This window comes from Protopterus annectens, chromosome 2.part2, assembly GCF_019279795.1.
Source record: "Protopterus annectens isolate FY-2018-M chromosome 2.part2, PAN1.0, whole genome shotgun sequence".
Taxonomy (NCBI): domain Eukaryota; kingdom Metazoa; phylum Chordata; order Ceratodontiformes; family Protopteridae; genus Protopterus; species Protopterus annectens.
The window spans coordinates 666028259-666045641 of record NC_056730.1 but is presented as its reverse complement, the minus strand read 5'-3'; the positions used below and the strand labels follow the sequence as shown (position 1 = coordinate 666045641).

The 17383-nt window shown below is 43.0% G+C and overlaps 1 protein-coding gene across 1 annotated transcript in view; it reads right to left on the bottom strand.

Annotated features, from left to right (window-relative positions):
* The window catches only part of ATRN (attractin), a 2639854-nt gene that overhangs the window by 1645705 nt on the left and 976766 nt on the right, over positions 1–17383 (bottom strand). Inside the window, exon 12 of the mRNA XM_044064458.1 lies at positions 15259–15440. Coding sequence (XP_043920393.1) covers positions 15259–15440 — 182 coding nt within the window. The remainder of the gene's footprint in view (positions 1–15258; positions 15441–17383) is intronic.

The window sequence follows — 17383 nt, the reverse complement described above, 5'->3', positions numbered from 1 at the left end:
TTAGATCTTTCCAGAAGCAAAGAAAGGGGTTAGGTGGGCGGGAAGTTGAGGAAAAATGACAATGGACAACACAGATGGAATATTATGGTGAGGACTTAACTTTTTATCTGATGTAGTCCTTTTCATTCATTCCTCAACTACTGGAACCTTGGGTGACCTCACGTAAGGATATACCAAAGCACTGCAAAGTCGAAAGCCACCCTGTCCCTAGAAACTAAATCTAATTTGTAACTAGCAATAAAAGTGCAGCTACACAAATATCATCTATGGAAGCTCTTGACCAAAAAGCTGACGAGACTGCTGCAAACCTTGTGGAAGGAGCTCTAGCAAGTTTAGGCAAGGATACATCTTTTTTACTACAGACAAAGGAGATGCATTCAGTTAATCATTTGGCCAATGTAACTCTGTGGAAAATGGCTTGCCCAATCTGCTGGATAGAAGGAAATAAATGACTGGTCTGTCAGTTCCTGAAGTCTTTGGTTCTATGGAGAAAAAAATGAAGTTGCCTATGCACATCCAATAGATGAAACATCTACTCTCCTTTATCTGAAAAGTTTGAAAAGAAAACTGGTAGACTAATGACCTGGTTGATGTTGGACTCAGAAGCTAACATAGGCAAAAAAGTCAGGTTGGTCTGCAAAGACACCCTGTCTTTGGGGAAAAACAGGTAAGGAGGTTTAGAAGATACAGTCTGCAGTTCAGACAGCCTACCTGATGTGACAGTGACCGGAAAATGGTTTTCCAAGACAAAAATTTTAGATCTGCCCTGGCTGAAGGGTTCAAAGAGAGTCTGGGTTAAGGCCTGAACCATATTTAAATCCTAAGGAAGAGTAGAATCCTTTAACGAAGATCTAAGTAAAAAGGATCCTTCGAAGAAGCCTTTATATAGTTTAGAACAAGCCAATGCAGAGTTATTTTTGCCAGTGTAGAAATTAGAAATGGCAGCCAACTGAACATTAATAGTTGAAAAACTAGCACCTTCACTGAAAATTGAAGCTAAAAATTCAAGATAGAAGGCACAGGGCCCAGAAAACAATCTGTTTCAATTATAAATCATTGTAGTAGAAGCTTTTTAAGAAGGTAACAAGATATGACAAACCCGGGAGGAGAGCCTGGGCGGTCAAAAATCAATGGAATTGGAGAAACCATGCAGTCAGTTTGAGGCCTGTTAAGTCTCAATGAGTCATCTCTGTCGGGTGAGACAGCAAGTCTGGAGTTGGATCCAGTATCCAGGGCAGATGTAGAAGGCAAGGCCAGAGGAAGGGAAACCAAATCTGATGAGGCCAAAAGGCTGCAATGAGGACACCTGTACTCTTCAACCAGAATGCTTTCTGTAGAAATTTGGGAATAAGAGGTAATTGGTGGGTAAGCATAGTGAAGACAGGATGGCCAGTCATGGACTAAATCATCTCTCTCTGACAGCCCTGTAGCACGGATCAGGGCAAAAAAACCTGCTGCACTTGTTGTTGATGGGAGAGGTAAACAGACCACAGCATGGCTGGTCCCAGCAACAGAAAATGTTCCGACTCCTACACATTGAGAGACCACGCATGAGGCATCAGAATGGACCTGCTTAGTTTGTTCACAATCATGCTGGATTTCCCCAGAACATGTGTTGCTATTAGAAAGCAACCAGAAGAAATTGCCCATTGCCACACACTTACTGCTTTCTCAACAAAATGATAAGACTTGGTTCCTCCCTGTTTGTTGATGTACCACACCACTGCCATATTGTCCATCTGAATAGCAACTAGCCCAGATGGTAGAGCATCTTGAAAGGCCTGCAACGCTAGGACAATTGTTCTCATTTCTAGGACACTGACATGCTTCTTGGCCTCTGAGGGACCACGTATCGTGGACTGCCCTTTCCAAATAGTGCCCCCCACCCCAGTTGGGAGGAGTCTGTGGTCACCATGACCGTAGGCAGTGGGATAAAGAATGGGTGACCTTCCGAGAGTTTGAATGAATCCACCAAAGAAGTTACCTTTTGCATGCCTGTGTGACCTTGACTGGAGCAGTTAAAGGATGTTGAAAAATAGACCACTGACTCGACAAAGTCCATTGAAGAATTTGCATGTGAAACCCGGCCAAAGGAATGAGGGTGATTACTGCCATAGACCCCAAGGCTTGTAAAATTAGCTGTGTTGGAAAAGAAAGTGTTTGAATTCAAGCAGAAGGAAGATGCTGTCTGAATCCAGATAAGCACCAATGAACTCTGTTTAGGTGCAAGTTGTGATTTGTTGTAATTGACTGTGATGCCTAGATGAACACACAACTGGACCAAGTAGTCCCTTACCTGTAGGAGTCTATGCCTGGCTGGGGCAGTCAGGAGTCGGTCATCTAGGTATGGAAACGGCGGGAACCTCAGCCATCTCAAGTGAGCTGCTACCACTGCCATGCATTTGTTGAACATCCTGAGGGTTGTGATGAGACCAAAGGGCAGTGCTCTGAACTGATAACTGGCTCCAGGCTAGAAGCACACATCTTCTGGAGTGCCTCTTCATTTTGATGTGATCATATGCATCCTGAAGATCTATAAAGAATATAATCATCATTTATGTAATAATGGCAAAATGGACTGAACTGTGACCATCCAAAATCTTGAATACTGCATGAACTGATTTAGTTTGCTGAGGTCCAGAAATGGTCTTATGTTTAGTTTGCTGAGGTCCAGAAATGGTCTTATGTCCAATCTTCTTTTGGCAACAGGAATCTTGAACAGGTCCTGAATCCTCTCTGGTCTGGGGGGACCTCTTGGATGACTTTTTTCTAGCAGCCCCCTCCCCCCTCCCCACTTCTAGTGCCGCTACTTCCCTCTGACTGGGTAGAACCATTGGGGATTCTTTTCATCTTGGTTGGAGGGTAGGTAAAATGGTAAAATATAGCCACTGATTATGATCTTCCGCACCCAGGAATCTTTTGTTATGGATAGCCAGACTCTCTGGTGCAGAGATTAACATCCCTCAACTGTCTCCGATGAGAAACAGTCAGGCCTCCCTTCAGAAGCACTGGTAGGGCTTGTCCAAGAAGGAATCCTGGAAGCTGTGGTTTTGCAAGCCACCTCTGCTGTGAGGATGGTGACTTCCATTTAAGTTCCTCCCTCTATCTGGGGAAACTATCTCCATGAGCCTTGAAAAGTCTAGGACTTGTGAAACCACATTTTTCTACCTCCTCACTGATTCCTTAAGAAAGGTTTTTGGAGAATTGAAAAACATATGCGCATGGTAGACAGGGTCTTTCGATCTTGCTCACGTCTGGCAAGTGCGTCCTTTACCTTGGGGATGATCAAAGAAGATCCATCAGAAGGTGCACTGATGAATGAAGACTTAAAGGACTCCACAGAAATCACACAGTTCCATCCAAGCATGACTCCTAATGGCTATGCCTGAACCCATCACCTGTGATGTACCTTCCGCTGCAGATCATCAGCCTCATGGAGGCATTAGAAACAGGCTGGACGATGAACAGTTGCAAAGAGATTTTATTTTGGTTCTTGGCAGACATGGACCAAGAAAGAGATTTGGAGTTGTAAAATGTGACAGATAATTCAGTGAGCACAGTGCAAAGGTCGCTGAAGCAGACATACGCTTACAAATCTGTCCAAGACCCTGACAGGGTCAAATTGGAGAAGGAGAGACCAAGAAGGAGGTGGACACAGGTAGGCTGGCTGGCAGACCCAGTAGGAGTGGGAGGTGGGAGAAGCCCATCTGAATCTGAACTCAGAGAAATTTCTTCCTCATCCTAGCCTCATCAGCCTCAGATAAACTTCTGGGAGACCTAAGAGAAGATGTGGAAGATGGAGGTCTAGAATGCCTGCATGGAGGCCCCTCCAAAGATGGTGAAGGCAGCCATGAAATGACTGGATCCAAGAGTGGGGGAGACTGGATATGAAGAGACAGTCTTAGAACCAGTCAGATCCAACTTCTTTTGCATCATAATTGGAGGCTCAGATGGAGACAATAAGTAACAGCAGTCTGGGGACCTCTTATAGGACTCTCTTTCCTTAGCAGCAGAGTCTGGCTTCTCCTTGTCTGTTTTTTTTTTTTGTATGGTGTTTGAGTGCCTGTTACAAATGCAGAAGAAGGAAGAAAGAAGGCCCTTCAGCATTGACTTATTACTGCAGTCGCAAAGAGGTCTGGAATTGAATCCAGAACAGACAGAACAATCTGCATCCAAATGCACGGATCCTAAACAATAAACATATTCTCTGTGGGCATCCGAGTTAGGGATTTTATGCCTATAGGTAATGCACTTTTTGAAACAGCAGGCTCATCAGCCATTCCTACCCAGAAAGAAAAACTGCCTAAAAGCCAAGAAAACATTTTTTTTTTTGGAGAAAAGAAATATAAAGAAACAGAAAAAACTAGCAAAAATAGTACTGAAAGTGTATTTTAAAGACTAAGTTCAAGTTAAACTAAAAAAAGAAAATATGCCAACAACAGTAGTTTGGAGTAGATAAAATGAGACTGAAAACTGCTAAAATCAGGAATGAACTGGTAAGGGAGGTAGGAGAATTAAGATTAAATATTATAAGTTTTCTTAATTGTAACTCACTATAAAGGGTAGAAACTGCTCCAAAAGCTCGAGTGTGACAGGATTCGTGTCTGAATTTGAATGGCGGTAAATGAGATCTGGGGTATGTTAGGTTGGCGGGGCATTATGGGTTAAGGGAGGAGCTCAAGAGTTATAGATCCGAAGATCTAGTAGAAGCGACAGAGTTGGATCAGTGTCTTAGATCCAAATCCATCAGTTGAGGAATGAATGAAAAGGACATCAGATCAAAGCTTATCGAACCTGGGTGGAGGACTGATATGGATCCAGGATCCCCTGGAGAATGGCTCATGCAAAGTCAGTCCTGGAGCTAGAAAAAGAATACAGTTTGCAATGCCTTGTAAAATTATGTACAGCTGACCAAGCAGCTACCGCAAGAGTACTTCTACAGTACACCCATTTCCAATATGCCATCGAAGATAAGGCCCTTGTAGATTGTGCCTTGATTAACCTGGAACTGGTTTATCATGCTAGGTATAACAAAAGACAACATCAGGAGAACAACCATTTAGAAAAAGTCCATTTTGATACAAGTTGCCTTTTCTTAGACCAAAAATAAAAAAATAAGCTGATCAGCTTTTCTAAAGGACTTAGTTCCATCAAGATAGTACCCAAGCTGCCTATGCACATCCAGAATACGTAGAATCCTCTCCCTGGCTCTAATGGTCAGGAAAGAATACTGGGAGACTGATGGCCTGATTCAAAGTAAACTGCAACAACCTTGGGAATGAATAATGGATTCATTCTTAATGACGCCTTATCCCTAAGGAAGACCAGATAGGGTTCACCCACTATGACCACTTGTAACTCGGATAACTCTTCTTGCAGATGTCAGAGCAAAGAAAAAAAAAACAGTTTTCCATGTAATTAGCCTTAAATTTGCCAGCTGTGCAAGTTCCCATGGAGATGTTAACTCTTCCAGCACAAAGTTAAGGTCTGAGGAAGGAGCAACCTGTTTGTGTGATGTTCTCAGATGCAATGCTCCTTCTAGAAACTGTTTAACTAAAATACTGAAAACAGTGGAGGATCCATTGGCAGACATGCTGAAATGGCTGCAAGATGAACCCTGACAGAGAAGTACAAAAGGCCAGAGCTTAACTCTCACAAATACTTGAGCACCAGTGTTACACAACCTCTGTTAAGGCTCTGGTTATTGGCTAGGTACTGACTAGAACATCTCTTCCATTTGACTATATAAGACTTTCTAGCAGCAGATTAATTTGCTCCCTTTAGTACCTGCTGAATGTCCTCTGACTAGAGGAGTATGAAAATTATTTGAAATGAATAATCCAAGCAATAAGCTGAAGATGTCTGAGTCTGGGCTGTATCAAACTCCCCCCTATCTTGTGTGACTAAATCCAGATTCTGAGGAAGCTTGTGTTGACTGCCCTTGGCCAATGACTTAGAAAAGTGAGAACCAATGTCACATGGGTCAAAAGGGGGTCACCACAATTATTTCAGGCAAGTCCTTCTGAATCTTCAGACTTTCTCTGGATATTAGTGGAAAGGGTAGAAAAGCATTAAGGAACATTCCTTTCAGGGGAATGAGAATGCATCTCTTTTCCAGGCTTATTTGCAAAGAATCTTACAGCAAAATCTGTTGAGATGTCTGATTTTAAAGGAGGCAAACAGATGTACCACAGATCTTCCTCACAACCGGATACATTCCTGGAACACCACGTTGTTCAATTTCCATTTAGGAAAGCCTGGCATGGTTCTGCTCTACTTTGTCTGCCACTATGCTTTGCTAGGACAGAATGAATGTAGGATGCTTGGAGGGGTTAAAGATTAGTAAAGAGCTACCTCCCAAACAATCAAAGCCTGCCTGCACAGGAAGTATAATCTTGCATCCCCTTGCTTGTTGAAGTATCGCATCACTGTGGAGTTATCAATAATCACCTAGACAGGCCTGGGAACCATAAATGATGGAGATTTTAAGGTATGCAGTACAGAAAACATCTTTGACATTTATGCACATTGGTCTGTCTTGAGGAATCCCATGGGTTTTATACCTTTACTTCCACTAAAACTGGACCCCAAGCAAAATCTGTGGCATCTGCAGTTACAGGTCAACTTGGAAGTACAAGAGAAAAGGGGAGACCTATATTTGCTCGTATCTGTAGCTGCCACCAGTGCAGTTCTTTTTTTTTTTTTTTTTTACAAAGTCCAAGATTGGAATCAAATTCCAGAGGATGCAAATGGTGGGCCCATGTGTTTTTATAAACCACTGAATATTTCTCATACATATGGTGGGAGGAATCATAAATGCCATGAGTCCCATGATCTTGAGATACTCTCTGGCTGACGTCTGAGACTTGGCTGAGAAGCTCGGGAAAGTTTCCAGATAAATATCCACCATTTCTAGCATCAAAAAGGCCTTTTGATGCATGGCTTCTATAAGATATTCGAGGAAAACAATTCTGTGTGAGCCAAGCTCAAGAAGATTTCTGAACCTTTATCTGGAATCCTAAATGTCAGAAGAGATTAAAAAAGAAGTTAAGTACTCGCCATAATGTTCCATCTAAGTAGTTCTACTTCATTTGTCTTCAACCTGTGGATACCGGACCTGTATGGGATCCGAGCCAGCAAATTCACTAGCATCTGCTCCGAGCTCCAAGCTCCTCCCATTACCCATAATACACCACCACCTTCCAACCCCCAGATCAAGTTTGTCGACCCTTATACTGATAACCTGACCTGAAGAATATTTTATGACCTAAAACTGCAGGCAACAGCTGTTCATATGATAAGGTCAGGGGGGAAGGAGTGAGGGACGGTTGAAGACAAATGAAGTAGATCTACTCAGATGGAAAGTTATGGTGAGTACATAACTTCTTTATCTGAAGTAGTTTAATTCATTTTGTCTTCAACCTGTGGGACAGAGTCCGCACCTACTAAACTCCTTGGTGGCCCTCATGGAAGGATATTCCGGAACACTGCGGAACCAAAGGATGCTCTCCTTCTAGAAGTCAAATCCAATTTGTAGTGAGAAATAAAGGTATGAGATGAGGACCAAGTAGCTGCAGAACAAATATCATCCAATGAGACTCTAGACCAAAAAGCTGCAGAAGTAGCCATTGACCTAGTGGAATGAGCTTTCACCTGACCCGGAGGGGAGACACCTTTATCCTTATAGACCTGAAGGATGCACAAGGAACTCCACCTAGCAATAGTGACCTTGGTGATAGGTTTACCCAAAAAGGGTTTAGAGAAGGACACGAACAATTGATCAGATTTAATTAAGTTTTTTGCTCCGTGTAAATAAAATCATAACTGTCTATGAACATTCAACACGTGGAGTTTGTATTCTATTTTGTTAGCAAAGCTTGGGAAGAAAACAGGTAAATTAATGGTGTGATTGATGTTAACTTGTGAAGCAACCTTAGGAAGAAAAGGATGGACTGGTCCGAAGGGAAACCCTATCTTTATGGAAGATCATGTATGGAACTTTAATGGACAAAGCTTGCAGTTTCGAAACCCTTTTAGCAGACATGATAGCTACCAGGAATGTTGTTTTCCAAGATAAGAACTTAAGATACGTGGTTGCAGCAGGTTCAATAGGCGGAGCGACCAAAGCTTGAAGAACCATAGTAAGGTCCCATGGAGGAACAGGATCCTTGACCGAGGGGGGGCATAACAGGAAAGTACCTTTGATAAAGGTTTTATACAGCCTGGAAGAGGCCAGGGAGGCAGAATTCTCACCCACGTGAAAATGAGAGATGGCAACTAACTGAACTTTGATAGTAGAAGAGCTTGCTACTTGCTGAAAAATATTGGTTAGAAAGTCAAGAATGGCAGAAATAGGTGCCATGAAAGGGTCTAAACTCCTCTGAGAAGCCCAAAAGGAAAAACATTTCCATTTGCTGCGGTAAATCTTCCTGGTTGAAGATTTATGGGCTGCCACCAGAATACACTTAACTGAAGAGGATAATCCAGGAGTTCTAGTGATCATGGGAACTGGAGCAGCCAAGCTGTGAGCTTCAAACTGTCCAGGTTTGGATGAGGAACTCCCAAAGGGTGTGAAATCAGATCCTGAATGGGATTCCAAGGCGGTGCCAGAAGATGAGACTAAAGGAAGGGAAGCCATACCTGGCGAGGCCAAAATGGGGCAATGAGGATCACTTTGTTCCCCAGTCGACAAGCTTTCTATAGAAACCTCAGAATAAGAGGTACTGGGGAGTAAGCATACAGAAGACCGGGAGGCCAAGCATGGACTACAGCATCTCTAGGGGACTCCCCCGGCAGGGGGTTCAGGCAAAAAACTCGCTGCATTTCGCACTGGAAAAAGATGTGAAGAGATTGCAGCAAGGCTGACCCCACTCCAGAAAGATTTGCTCCGCTTCTTGAATGATTCAGAGACCACTCGTAAGGCATCAGTATAGTCCGACTTAACCTGTCCGCTAGAATGCTGGACAGTCCCAGATTGTGCGTTGCTATGACGAAAAGGCCAGTGGAGATTGCCCATTCCCACACTCTCATGGCCTCGAGACAAAGGGGGTAAAGATCTGGTCCCTCCCTGTTTGTTGATGTACCAGACCACTGATATGTTGTCGGATTGAATTGCAATGGTTCCCAGAGGAAGAAGGACACGAAGGGCCTGCAATGCCACAAGGACTGCCCTCATCTCTAGAACACTTATGTGCAAATTGGTCTCAAGAGGGGACCACAGGCCTTGGACTGTCCTGCCCAAACAATGCCTGCCCCTCACCTATGTTGGGAGGCATCCGTGGTCACTGTGGCTTGGACAGGGGCTGGAACAAAAGGTCGTCCTGCCAAGATTTCTGGAGAGTACATCCACCACAGAAGGGACGACCAGCAGACTCGACTGAGGTGTATTGGATATGCTAATGGAAGTTCTAACAGGGACGACTGTACTGCTAATGTCCATTGTAGTACTCGCATATGTAACCAGGCGCACGGAAGAAGCATTATGGTCACTGCCACTGAACCTAAGGCCCTCAACACTGATTCTGTTTAAGGGAAGATGAGAACAGTAGATCCTCAGGTTTTGTACTCTCTCTGTGGTTAGGAAGATTTTGCACTGTAGTGTGTCTATCCTTGCCCCAATGTAGTCTATCACCAGGACAGGATTTAGAAGTGATTTGGATGCGCTGATTGTAATCCTCAACTGAAGAGCAAGCTTTAAGAAATAATCCCTGGTTTGAGAAAGTAGACGCCTGGTGGGAGCAGTGAGGAGTCAATCATCCAGGTACGGATAGACCTGAATCCCCTGAAGCCTCAGGTGAGCCGCTACTACCGCCATCACTTTGGTGAACACCCTGGGGGCTGTGATGAGACCAAAGGGTAGGGCTCGACATTGGTAATGATTGATTCCTAGCTGGAAGCAGAGGAACCTCCTGGAGCTGCTGTGCATCTTTATGTGATTGTAGGCATCCTGGAGGTCTAACGAGCAGAGCTAGTCACTCTCTTGCAGGTATGGCATGATAGACTGTAGTGTAACCATCTGGAATTTTTCTTTGGCAACTGACAGGTTCAGGTTAGATAGGTCCGGAATGGGCCGTATGTCCCCCGTTTTCTTTGGCACCAAAAAGAACCTGGAGTAGATGCCCGATACAGACAGGTTTGATGGCTTGTTCTTCTAGCAGCTTAGAGATTTCCCGTGCTGCTGCCTCCCCTTTACGTGGGTGGTACGTCCAGGAGATGCTTGGGAGGTTTGGGAGGAACCACAAAGGGGATAGAGTATCCTCTGGATATGATCTGAAGCACTCCGTGGTCTGATGTTACGGACTCCCATGCCATGAGGTGCAAGGACAATCGTCCCCCGACTGCCTCCAGAATAGAGCAGCCAGGCAAATCCCTCAGGGTTGCTGACCGGGCCTGTCCGAGAAAGGTTCTTGAGACCCAAAATTCCTCTGACCCCCTCTGCCTCTGGGCTAGTGTCTATCCTGTCCCCCTCTGCCTCTGGGGGAAGAAGAGCCCTGAGTGTCCCGGGAGTACTGTGACTTCCAGAACCACATCTTCTTTTGCCCTCTCTGATTCCGGGAAAAGGATCTTTGAGGGTTCGAGAAGTGGATTCCAACGGAGACAGTGTCTTTCCATCCTTCTCATTCTGGACTAAAGCCTCTGACGCTCTTACCAAAAAGAGTAGTGCCGTCATAAGGGACATTGGCAAAAGAAGCCTTGAAAGGTTCCAAAAAATGACACAGTCTGAGCCAGGCGTTGTGCCTCATGCACACGCCTGACCCAGCAGCCCTAGCCGCTCCTTCGGTAGCATGTGAGAGGAGTCACATGGATGTGTTGGAGACTGTTTTTAAAGTGGCCATCCTCACAGAGACCATGTCTCTATCCTCCTGCGACATGGACTTAGGGGGAGACTCAGCCACGGTCACGCTGGAGTCTCGTGATGTGGGCCAGGTAGTTCAGCTCCCTGATGGAAAAGGTTTTTGACGCATAAACCAGCTTCCATAAGCGGTCCATCATCCGAGACTCTTGGTCAGGGGGATGAACCAAGAACTGTCTTGGGCTAGTTAATTATTTTTGGCTGCTGCTACCACCATAGTGTCTACAGGGGAGCCCTTGTTCCATGCTGGTCTAAATGATGGTGGACTCAAGATCTTATCCAGACGTTTAGGGATTGGTTCTATGGTGTCCGGCTCCTTCCAGGCCCATGAGGTGATCAGGTCCACCAGGGGATCTGCGGGAGGGGACACCTAGGAAGTAGATGAGCCTGCACCAAAAGCCTTCAGGAACACAGATTTGTCAGAAGAAGGTTTGGGGGCAGACCAACCTCCCCCCGACATACGATTTCCATGTCATCTCCAAAGGAGACAACCTCGGGAGAGGACCTGGGGGAACCTTCATCATCCAAATCAGTGTCCTCGATGAGGGACTCGGGGTGTCCAAGTGCCTCCTCTTACATGTATGCTTGCGAGGTGAGTCTCCGGTGGGGCTCTCTGGGGGGGGGGGGCTCACAAGCCACTTGTTCCTCATGGGGAACTGCCTGGGGCTCCTCAAGCATGGGCTGTCCCCTCTGGTAAAATGATGGGATTCATAGACATAGCCAAGGGGGGTTGAGGCGGAATCCGAGGAATGAGTCAAGGGTCTCAATCCAGTGGAGATCATCCTTTCTACCACGTCGAACGCCGAAGGAGAACGAGCATCCTGGGGTAACAATAAGAAAGCCACTCTCCCCGTATCCGACATGAGAATCGGAACCAGGCCCAAAGTGGACGGAGCTCCAAGGGAGGGAACTTGGCCTGACAACACCGGAGCTGAAGAAAAAAGTTCTGCTCACTAGGATCAGACACCCAAGCTCCGGTTCTGAGAGCCACTCTGATCCAAATTGGTCAGATCCGATCCGCTCCAGGCAGCTGTTGGCATTTGGGAGACAGGTACCGTTGGTGCTGAACCCCTGACTAAGGCCATCCTCGGATCAGAGTACTTCGAACCCAGTGGATGGATCGGAGAAGGAGAAATCAGTGTGAAAAAGGGAAGCGAGCTCCACCCTCCAGAGGGAAAGGGAGCTGGCAAAAACTCCATCTGGATCTGAGTAGGAATGAACCTCCTCATTTTATCCATGTCAACTTCCAACAAGCTACTCTCGATGAGGCCACGGACTCTGACCTGGCGGGTTGAGGAACCGAGGCCCTAATGGAGGACGTGTCTCCTCTGGCTCCAGGAAAACTTCCAATAAGCTACGCATGGATCTCGACGAGGCCACGGACTCTGACCTGGCGGGTCGAGGAACCGAGGCCCTAATGGAGGACGTGTCTCCTCTGGCTCCAGGAAAAAAATGTTCGAAACAACAGAATTGAGATAGGAAGCACCTTCAGGGGAAACAGTAGCAGCTAGACTTCTCAAACCATCTACATAAAAAAGCACAAGCTTCCACATACGAGTAAGACAGCCAAGAACTCTATACGACAAAGTGGAAGAAAAAGTTCCCTTACGAAATACTGTATGTCCAAAACCTTCCGCTCCCTGTCCACTGTGGAAGTCCAGCATGACAATATGAGCCTGTTACCTGCTGGCATAAATATCAAGATTGCTGCAGGGTCAGACATAAGATGAGAATGCAAATGTTTGTTAACTTACGAAATTTTGCAAAGCCTATCTGCTTTTTCTGGGGACACTAGGCTGTGAATCAGGATTGTTACATGAAGCACTGTATACTCCAAGGCCAGCACTAGAGGAAGAGCAGGCGTAGAATAAGGCATGTCCACTTGCAACATATTCATACCACCAACCTTGGTTCAGGGTGAACATCCAACTGTTTCCATAAAACACCTCATTCATCCTGACAATAATCCCGGTAAAAAGAAATTCTTCAAAACAGCTGTGAGGACAAGATTTCCTCAGCATCAGAGTTTTGGACTTGAGAATCTGCAGAAGACAAAGCCCTGTCCCTGTCAGGATCATTTGACAGGTCTCCCTCTGGAATATTTCTACTGACTTGATTTATAGGTACTGAATTTTGTGTACCATGACTGGCAGTCTGTAACAATTTCTAAGTTAAGGTAAGTAAATCATCTTTCCTTACAAATACCATGTCTCCTGATGAACAGTGTTTAACCTTTTATTTTTCTTTACAGTTATCTGTAATGACCGATTTGGAAAAAGAATATCTGCCCCATCAAGAGATCTCTTCCCACGAACATATCCAGCATCCCCTGGTGTGTCACCTTCAGTAGAGATGGTTCTTCCATGTCTGGTTCTGCCAGTGGAAGAGCCAAAGAAGACATTGCTTATCCCCCACTTCTTGGTGACTGAAAGGACTACACCACAGCTAGACAAGTTAAGTGAGTGGTCTGAGGAACTAATAATGGCCACCACAGACTCGCCCACCATCAGCTGAAGTGAAGACTAAACTTGAGTTGGCATGGACTCTGGTAATTTTTTTCTTTCTAGGAACTATGGAAGTTGGGCTAGTAAGAGTAGGGTAAGTATCAATACTGTGAATGACAAGTATGTTTTAGATGTGGTCAGAAATGCTGGATCAAATCAGTCAGGAGGTAAGCAGTCAAAAAAATTTGCATAAACAGCAAACTTACACATTTTCAGAGTCCTCATTTTACTGTAAGGCATAATCACACTACATGCCTATCAGAAATCCATTTAGAATAAATTTAGTCTCACAAAAAAATAAAAATGTCAGGTAGGTTTGTCACAGACTGAACACAAGCACTACATAACCCAATGTATTCCCTGCCCAAGTAAAACATTTTCCCACACAAAACTTCTGTTTAACTAATCAAAATGTTTACACTAGCAGTACACTTTGTCCCAAAATATGGCTCTAAATTAGTCAAAGCTAAAGCAAGCAGTCCCGGATAGGAAACTTGCAATATTAAAGAAATATCGGCTTTCTTAAAGGGTCAGAACCGCTGAAGACAAATAAAAAGAACATTTTCTTATACAGTATTTATCTATATATATCTCGAGAGAGAGAGAGAGAAAAACACACACAAAATAATTCCGTTTCTTGTTTATAAGGTCTCTCCACAAGGCAATTTTCTACTAGAATAGAGCTGATGTGCCTGCTGCTTCTCTTATGAAGCCTTTGAGCTGCAACTTTATGACAGGTACCAAGAAAGTACTGAAGATTTTCCATTCTGACTGCTGATTTTCCCTCCTCTGGACTGTCCAAATCAGCAGTCAAGGAGTGGAAGTGTCAAAGTAAGCCAGACCTTTTGTAACATGGCCGGTTATCTCTTGGGCAAGAGACAACCCATAAAGCCTAAGAGGCTACTGCTGCAGTAGAAATGATAAAACCATGTGATATCTGAATTTTCTTTTTCAAAATCTCAGTCGGCTAAACAATAGCTGGAAATGAGGTGGACCAATGAATTGTTTAAAAATAAACAACCCTCAGGTGGTATTTCTTCAAGATATTCATTTACCATTAGATGAAGCAGAGTGTTTCATTCTTTTTTTTTTTTTAAATAAAAGAGGAGTGACAATATTATGAAAAAGAACACATTAAAGCCCAAATCTTATTTAAATCAAATGATGACTTAATGTTCACTACGATAATAAGACATAAAAACAGAACAGAATAATCACACTTATCAACTTGTGCTAAATACCGAGTCTAGGAACTAAAGAACCAAAAAATATATACAAAGAATACTCACAAACTTAAGGGTGGGGGTTGGTTTTGGGTGAAATTGTTATCTGTATATTAGACAAGAATGTCACGAATGCATTAGAAAAAAAATCAAGATTAACATCTGTGCTTTGAGAAACTGGACTTGTTCATTACATTTTAAGAGTTTTATACTATAAGAGATGAGGATTTACTAATGTTCATACACTATTCACATGTATTTGTCACTTGCTCCTGAGGGTGGTGTCCCAAGATAAGCAATTCACCACAGCAGTAAGAACATTTGCCTCACAGATCCAGATGCTCACAGAAAGCATGGACATGGCAAGGAAGGACTCAAATCAACAGGCAACATGATATTATCTTCTCAGTTAACCCAATCCTCTTCCCTAGCAGCTGCAGGGCAACAAATGAACCAACTGGGTGATTAGGGAGGAGAGCTGATAGCCAGAGGAGGGTGGGAGAAAAAAAAAAACAATAATAATTATGCCCTTGGTAAAAAGTACTGTTTCATGCTCTAATCACAATGAAAGGAGCAGCATTCATCTTGAACTATGAAGAGAAATGCTTTAAAAATAAACCTAAATGTAAACCAGCTGTATACATTTTTCACACCCTTGTTAAAAAATGGCAATACTCACAAGCTCCTGCATCTCTCGTAACTCATTCAGGACAACATCCACCTTCTTCTGGGTTGTCAAAGATGCTAATACAGCATTAAAACTCCTACAAGACAGCTTTGCATTGTCATAACTCTCTTTAGTCGGGGTGATTTTTAGACAAGAGCTTCCAACCAAACGCCAATCCTTTCCACATATATTTTCTGAAAGAAAAAAATAAATAAAAAGATCAAAACATCCACAACAGTATCACGAAACAGAGGACACTCAAAAGTATTTAAACAACAACATTTTTCCTTCCAATCATATTTCTCGGAGAGTTTTCAGCTTTTTTATGCAGTAACTTAAGATCACTAAAGTACAAGTTCACCAACCTCATAGCACACACACAGCATTGGTTTGGTAGGTAGGTACAGCACAGCAAGTAGCTGCCTTGGAAATGGAATCTACATTGAAAGCTCCACCAGCCAAAGGCCAGATAACAGAACACACTAGGCAAATATAAAAAGGAACTGGAAATAACCTACTGGCATTGTTTTAGAGCAGCTACCCACACCACCTGCAACCTGGGTTTAACAATATTCACAAGAAGCCAGAAAACATGGATTTCAGTATCCTTGCTACTTCATTTTTGTTTTTGAAACAGCTGAAAATGAAGAACCTTCATTCAATAATTCAAAACATTTTCCTGGAAAAGGTCTACCCCATCTATGGAACAGACTCTCCATCGATGTGAAGCAGAGTTCCTTCCTAACCCAATTCAAGTGCAACTTGGACAACTGGATGGGAAAACGGAAATTCATCCCTGATTTGGCACCCATGTCTAAACAAAAAAAGCTCAGTGAAACAAGTCCAAACACAGAAATACTGAAAATAGTCCAATAGTTTAATGAAGCGCTTTTCGTCACCTTCAATAAGGCAACTTCTTCAGATTACATTTCTAAGGAACAAGTTCCATTTAAATAGTACAAAAAAATCACATGATCAGACTCAAAAGAAAAACTATTACTACACAACAAGTAGTGCATATATAAAATTTTTACAGACTTTAAAATACTTTTTAAAATGTTAAAACAAATAATCACCGTACCACTCCAACAATAAATATCTCCCAGTGTTAAAAGCCATATTATGAAAAAAATTTTGTTATGAAAAAAAAAATTTTACTTCTAGAAAAAGCTATATGCATCGTTCATGTAGTAAGCGTACATTTTTATCTACTCAAACTTTTTAATTTAAGCAGAAACACTGTTACAAAACTCATTAAGGCCAGGTTCAACAAAGGCATTTAGTCTAATTGCCATGCAAGTTCACGTTCATCTAAGAGCAAATTTATAGGGCCACGAATGTCTTGCTGTATTTGATCTATGGCCCTAAAAATAAATTTATGTCCTTCATTTAACATACTGTGTTTAGCAAGTGCATTGTCCATTTTATTTGTACATATTGCATAAATGTGTTCATAAATTCTATCTCGGAGTCTTCGCTCCGTTTTTCCTATGTAAAATGCTTTGCAAAATGTACACATAGCAGCATAAACAACCATTTTAGAATTGCAGTGCAATTTATATTTTAGTTCATACTTTTTTTCATTGATGACAAATACTCAGCCTGCAGCTATAAACTTACACATGCTGCAACAGCCACAAATGGACATGCCAGCAAATCTATGGGCACCTTCATTGTTTTTTGTCTCTAGCATACTTTTCAAATTTATTCCTCTCCTAAAGACAATCTTTGGAACACTACCTAGTTTTTCTGATAGTGTTTTGTCCTGTTTAATAAGTTCCCAGTTCTTATATAAAATAGTTCTAATGAGCAAACTGTCCATACTGAATGTAGTAATAAAACTACACTCATATATGTTAGTCATGTTATTACTCATTACCTTGTTACATTCTAAATCAAATATGTTTGTCAATGAATGTCGTCTCCCCAGGTACACTCAAGATCATCTCCTCAAGTTCACTTACAAATTATCTTCTATCTAAAATCGGGGTGATTATCCCATTAACTCTTTTAAAATAAACTTTGTTGAAAGCTGTTTCAATAAGTGTCAGTGGGTACCCTCTTTGTTGGAACATTTCAGTAAGTTACATTCTTCTAAAAATTCAGTTTCAAGTGAAACCATTCTGGCGGCCCTTAT